This window comes from Camelina sativa, chromosome 15 (genome assembly GCF_000633955.1).
Source record: "Camelina sativa cultivar DH55 chromosome 15, Cs, whole genome shotgun sequence".
NCBI lineage: Eukaryota > Viridiplantae > Streptophyta > Magnoliopsida > Brassicales > Brassicaceae > Camelina > Camelina sativa.
The window spans coordinates 10412204-10419135 of record NC_025699.1 but is presented as its reverse complement, the minus strand read 5'-3'; the positions used below and the strand labels follow the sequence as shown (position 1 = coordinate 10419135).

Sequence of the window (6932 nt, the reverse complement as noted above, 5' to 3'; positions counted from 1 at the left end):
TGAGAATATCACTTACAAGGATTTAATGAAGATTGTTTTTGAAGATTTCGGACTTGATGGTCTAGTTAAAGAGATTTCACTCAGCTATGAACTTCCAAAGATGAAATTAATTGTAGAAGATTCTCCTCCTATCTTCATTCGCAATGACCGCCAAGTCTGCACTTTTATCAGGAAGATACAAGAAAATCCTGAGATAGGACGTTTGTGTGTATCGGTAAGTACATGACTTTTACTTTTGTTTTCACTGTAACTTTCTTATACTTAATTCTTCATAGTTTTTTAACTTAATTCTTCTTGTAGGAATTTGATCAATCATTTGGTAGTGATATCTCAGTTTCTAAGCCACTTGGTGATACATGTTCAACCGCTGAAAAAGCAAAGAACAATAATTCATTTGCCTTGCCTGCTGATCGAGATCCTATTATGATCTCTCCAGGAAGTTCACATATGACTGCACATGAAACACACAAGGTTAGATTCCTTAATATAATTTTTTAGACAAGATTCATCTATGTTTAGGAACCCCTTCCTAAATCACAGAACATGATGAATATCAAGAATTTTAAGGATGAACTACTTAGGAACGGTTCAAGTATAAAGCTATAGTTACTTGCAAATGTTACTTTTCATTTACTAATCTTTTTATTTTTCTAGGAACTTAATCGGTCTATTGGAAGTGATGTTTCTACGACACATAATGATATAGAAATCTCAACAGCTGAAAAAGGAATAGGATCTTTTTTAGAGAATTTGGTTCCTGCTCCAGATCTCTCTCCTATATCTATGGTAGGTTCACATTCAACTCGAGGGGCTGATGATATATATGTGGACAGATATTTCAAGAACAAGGAAGAGTTGATGTTCAAGATGAGAAACTGGGCACTTGAATGGAGGTTTGAGTTCAGAGTTCGATGGTCAAACAAAACGAGAGTTATTTTGGGATGTGTTGATGATAAATGTAGTTGGCAATTGCGTGCGACTAGGCTAAAATCATCTGAATTCTTTGTGGTGAAGAAGTATTGTCATGAACACAATTGTGACACAACCCACAGGAATGCCAACCATAGACAAGCAACTGCAAAGTTGCTTGGGAGTTTTTACTGCAACAACTATGGAGAAAAGAAATTTGGTCTCAAACCAAAACAGATTATGGAATTGGCCAGAAAAGATCATGGAGTATACATACCATACAAAAAAGCCTGGAGAGCAAAAGAGGAAGGTCAGAATTTGGTTAGAGGCACTGCTGAGGACAGTTATTTACATCTAGCGAAATGGTTGTACATGGCAAGGGAAAAAAATCCAGGAACAGTTGCTTATCTTGAGTTGGATCCTATGAAGAATTTCAAATACGTATTCATCTCATTTGGCCAGTCGATTAGAGGTTTTTCTTTAATGAGAAGAGTGATTGCTGTTGATGGTACATTCCTAAAAGGAAAGTATAAGGGAACTTTGCTAGCAGCTACTGCACAAGATGGAGATTATCACTTATACCCGATAGCATTTGCCATTGTTGATTCAGAAAATGATATTGCATGGAATTGGTTCTTCAGGTGTTTGCTCACTATCATCCCTGATGCACCAGATTTGGTATTTGTTTCTGACCGTGCTTCATCCATTGAAAAAGCAATCTCAGAATTGTATCCAGCATCCCATCAAGGCATTTGCAATTTTCATCTCAAAAATAACATCAAAGTAAAGTTCAAGAGTAAAAGCTTCTTGCCTCTTATCGAATCAGCAGCTAATGCTTTTACGTTTCATGAGTTTGAAGGTGCTTTTAGGGATATACGGAATTCTAATCCAAAACTGGCCAAGTATTTAGAAGAAGCTGATTTCAGGAAGTGGGCTCGTTGTTATGCACCATCTACCGCTACAATATTATGATAACCAACATTGCTGAGTCATTGAATTCTATGTTAAAGGATCCTCGGGAGCTGCCAGTGATTTCACTTCTTGAGACAATCAGGATAACCCTTACAACATGGTTTCATGAGCAACGGGAAAAAGCTGCCAAACACAACAAGCGTGCTACACCAAATGTTACAGATAAGATAATATTAAGCTTCAGTAAGGCAATGAAACTAGATGTTTTTCAAGTGGATCAACATGAGTTTGAGGTCAAAGATTATAGGAATAAGTTTGTTGTTCACCTAAAGAACAAGACTTGTACCTGCCGTTTCTTTGACATTGAAAGGATTCCTTGAATTCACGCCATTGTTGCTGCAAAGCGTACAAACATGGATGAATACAAACTGGTTGATCATTTCTATTTGAAAGATATTTGACCTAAGCATATGCTGAGAGCATTCATCTAAGTGGAGATGTGAAGAATTGGGTATTTCCAGATGCAGTAGCTGAATACATCTGTGCTCCACCACAAACTAGGATAAAGAGTGGGAGACTACCAAAGAAGAGAAAGAGATCAGTTGGAGAGTTTGGTGTACCAGGTTCTAAATCTCAAAATCATAAGTGCAGCAAATGTGGTAATGAAGGACATAATAAAAGTACTTGCAGATTTCCAATATGATGATTTTTATGCATTTGATTTTTTACAATTGTTACTAGATTTATTCAGGAACACTCTACAGATGTAAACTTCATAGCATACTAATATTCATAAGACAGTTTCATGAAGGATATCTTGAGATTCAAGGAGTCCTTCCTGAATATTATAATTTTTAAACAAATGTGTTTCTTAATCTCTATTGTGTGTGTGGTGAGTGTTTCTTTGTGGAGTGTCTGTGTTTTTTTACCTCAACCCTTCCTAAATACCATTCAGTCTTTACCTAATCCATTCCTAAATATTTCATGTTATATATTAAAGGTTATATTTAATTCCCGAATAACAGGCTTTGGCCTACTGGTTACTCTCCCACTTGCAATTTCATGATGTCGCGTGTTCGAACCTCCGGATGTGCATTTGAGGAATGCCTTCCTGATTTTTTAAAAACCATTCCTAAAATGCCTTAATTGATATTTCCCCATATATACTAAAGGTTATATCTATTTCCCGAATAACAGGCTTTGGCCTACTGGTTACTCTCCCACTTGCAATTTCACAATGTCGCGTGTTCGAACCTCCGAATGTGCATTTGAGGAATGCCTTCCTGATTTTTTAAAAACCATTCCTAAAATGCCTTAATTGATATTTCCCCATATATACTAAAGGTTATATCTATTTCCCGAATAACAGGCTTTGGCCTACTGGTTACTCTCCCACTTGCAATTTCACGATGTCGCGTGTTCGAACCTCCGGATGTGCATTTGAAGAATGCCTTCCTGATGTTTTAAAAACCATTCCTAAAATGCCTTAATTGATATTTCCCCATATATGCTAAAGGTTATATCTATTTTCCGAATAACAGGCTTTGGCCTACTAGTTACTCTCCCACTTGCAATTTCACGATGTTGCGTGTTCGAACCTCCGGATGTGCATTTGAGGAATGCCTTCCTCATTTTTTAAAAACCATTCCTAAAATGCCTTAATTGATATTTCCCCATCTATACTAAAGGTTATATCTATTTCCCGAATAACAGGCTTTGGCCTACTGGTTACTCTCCCACTTGCAATTTCATGATGTCGCGTGTTCGAACCTCTGGATGTGCATTTGAGGAATGCCTTCCTGATTTTTTTAAAACCTAAAATGCCTTAATTGATATTTCCCCATCTATACTAAAGGTTATATCTATTTCCCGAATAACAGGCTTTGGCCTACTGGTTACTTTCCCACTTGCAATTTCACGATGTCGGGTGTTCGAACCTCTGGATGTGCATTTGAGGAATGTCATCCTTGTTTTATATTTTTTGAGGAAAGCCATCCTGATTTACTATAAACCCTTCCTAAATAACTTTCATTCTTTCCCTAATCAGTACAAATACCATCCAAAATAAGAAAAGTTTCACAAAACACACCATTTACTAAGTATCTTTAACATTTAAATCATAATCCCAAAACACACAACATATGATTCCAATAAATCCATTGTAAACTTATAAATCCAAAGAAAAGTCTACCATCTGAAAACAAAAAATCAACCTCTAAACATCTCAATCTTCTTAAGAATGATATCATGATAGATATCAAAACATAACTTGGCTCTAATATCTTCTGAAACCTCTTCTTGAAGCTTACTCATCATCTCTTCTACGCCCATTGAGTGGCATTCCACCATTTTGAGGATGAATAATCCACAGTTTGCTTCACTCTTAATGCGACGAAAGAACTTCTTAGGGCATAAGACTTTAAATGGAGATAGATCAAGTGTTCCTCTGTTTCTTTCAGTGCCTAAGAGGTAAGGTATCATCTCTGCAATACACACAAATAGTTATCAGTAATATATCATAAGCATAAGATTCACATCATAATCAAATTATCATAATCAAATAAGTTCTTACCTGCAATTGGCTTAACATGAGTTTCCACCAAGTCACCTTTACTCTCATGAGTTCGACAATCAAAAACAGTAATCTTCCTAGACTTGAAGCTTATTTCCATACCAATGAACCGTTTGTATGTAGAGTTATAGGCAATACCATAAACTCCATCGAGATCCTGCCACTTCTCAGTAGGAAGACAAACCGAAGGCAACTTCCCACTCACAATATCAGTGACTTCTTTTGGAAACACATATTGTGATTTAAAGTTATCCTTCTTGAAATTGAAGTATGCAGCTTTCAAATTTGAAAAGAAGTCTGGCCTCACAAGGGTTGATTTGGGAAGTCTCTTGTTGTGAAAATAAACAGGATCCTTGTTTCTTCTCAACCAAAGTAAGCCCAGAGCTGCATCAATATGCTACATTTAAATGAAAAAAAGAGGCTTTTAGACTATTAGTCGAAATAGACAAGATTATATTTGATAACCTGATATTCAGGATAGCATTCATGACATTCAGGATAGCATTCCAAAATTACCGTTTCTTGCAAATTCATCTCTCGTCTTCCCAGCAAATTTAACCAATGTGAGGTGAATGGTTCTGTATCCGTTATCACTCTGAAATTATCAAAAATGACGATAATTAGATGAAAGAAAATTGACTAGAATTGACAAGAATTGTTAAAACATCGCACTAACCCTGGTCTAATATTTGATCTCTTCCAAGAATTTAATTCTTCAATGTCATTGAAAGTTGGAGAGAGGAAAGGGTTGAACATTGGATGAATAGCAGATGTGGCAGGGTTTCTTGGTGGTTTATATGGAGTAACGGTTGAAAATGATGGAGTTGTGAGCCGATTGCTTCTCCTTGGAACATGCTTCACACCATCACCATCATCTTTTTGCTTCTCACCATCACCATCAACTCTTTGCTTCTTTCTTGGAATAACAATTTTATCTTTCTTATCCAGCTTTCTCTTTTTTTCCTGAAATCAAGATATAACAAAGAAACGTGTTTATGAATATCCTCTTTGTACTTTTTACCAAAATCAGCAATGATATATACAAAACAAACAAGAACTGAATTAAATTGACATACCTCAGGTGAACTAAAACATTTAAGATCAAATGATGGTCCCTCGTCTTGTGGATTCTGTTTGTCTTCTTTTTCATCATCACCATCATTTGGGCTTACTCCTTCAGGTACATAATGACTTTGTTCGTCATCTTCTTCTTTATCAAGTCCATCATTTAGATTTTCACCTTCATCGACATGATGACTTTGATTGCCATCTTCCTGAGGAAGTTTCTCTTCATCACCACCTTCATGAGGAAGGTTCTCTTCATCACCCTACAAGCAAAAAATATTTTAGAACCTTTATTAGCGTAAGAAGACTTTCCTAAATAATTTAGTAACAGGAAAAAGTTTATAATAAAACTTACATCAACAGCTGAATCGAGCTTCTGGGTCATCTGATCTTCTGAATCGAGCATCTAAGCTTCTGAATCGAGCTTCTGGGTCATTTGAGCTTCTGAATCGAGCTTCTGGGTCCTCTGATCTTCTGAATCGAGCTTTTCGGTTTGGGTGAACTCCTCTGTTTGGTTTTCGCTTGGAGTAAAGAACTGGAGTTGAATTATTTCACTTGTCAATATAATGTGTTAGAATATTTTTAAAAAGTTCTAAGAATCATTATATTTACCTCAGCAGTTAAAACTTCTGGATTTGGTTCACCTTCTTTCTCTTTCTGATTCTCTCTATGGAAAAACCGTATTTGTTCTTTTCCAAAAAATTCTTCTTTCTTTGATTTGTCCATCAAAATACTGATTCATGTATCATGAATTGCTCGCACTCTTCCTTTGCTCCATTTGTTCTCACAGCTAACTTCAACTTCTTGCAGCAATTGTACACACTGAATCAATGATTGCTGAAAAAAGCATTAGAAGGTTTAGTACATTGATTAAGAATACTTTCCCTATCATTCAAAATACAAGTATCAAACCAATTCTTACCTCCTTAGGAATCAGAGTCTCAGAAGTCAGAGCCACATGCACTGTTTTTTGTTCAGTGGTAGACCTGTTAGATGGTCGGATCCCATCACCACACTGCAAATATAATTCGTTTTTAGGAAGCTTTAGTTCATAATTAAGAATACTTTCCCTAACACTCAAAATACAAATAAGAAATATTTTCTTACCTCCGTAGGAATCTGAGTCTCAGATGTATATTGTTCAGTGGGAGAGTTGTTAGTTGGACGGATCCCATCACCACTCTGCAAATACAAATCATTTTTAGGAAGCATTAGTACATAATTAAGACTACTTTCCCTAAAATTTAATTTACAAGTAAGAAACAAATTCTTACCTCGGTAGGAATCTGAGTCTCAGATGTATATTGTTCAGTGGGAGAATTGTTAGTCGGACGGATCCCATCACCACTCTGCAAATACAAATCGTTTTTAGGAAGCATTAGTACATAATTAAGACTACTTTCTCTAAAATTTAATTTACAAGTAAGAAACAAATTCTTACCTCGGTAGGAAGCTGAGAGTCAGAAACTTGAGT

At 36.0% G+C, this 6932-nt stretch overlaps 2 protein-coding genes across 2 annotated transcripts in view; one reads left to right on the top strand and one right to left on the bottom strand.

Annotated features, from left to right (window-relative positions):
- The window catches only part of LOC104748331, a 2455-nt gene extending 574 nt beyond the window's left edge, over nucleotides 1-1881 (top strand). The window contains exons 2-4 of the mRNA XM_010469993.2: nucleotides 32-214; nucleotides 301-471; nucleotides 655-1881. Of these exons, the coding sequence (XP_010468295.2) occupies nucleotides 32-214; nucleotides 301-471; nucleotides 655-1881 (1581 nt within the window). The remainder of the gene's footprint in view (nucleotides 1-31; nucleotides 215-300; nucleotides 472-654) is intronic.
- On the bottom strand, nucleotides 3918-4978 carry LOC104748330. Its single transcript, XM_019236870.1, has 3 exons — nucleotides 4910-4978; nucleotides 4394-4790; nucleotides 3918-4304 (listed from the first exon to the last, which is right to left on the bottom strand). Exons 1-3 carry the CDS (start codon nucleotides 4925-4927, stop codon nucleotides 4030-4032), a joined length of 690 nt encoding a protein of 229 aa, XP_019092415.1. The 5' UTR covers nucleotides 4928-4978; the 3' UTR covers nucleotides 3918-4029.

Coding starts and splice junctions, on each gene's coding strand:
- LOC104748330 (XM_019236870.1), bottom strand. Junction 4,305..4,393: donor TCATGTTAAGCCAATTGCAG/GTAAGAACTTAT, acceptor TGTGTATTGCAG/AGATGATACCTTACCTCTTA.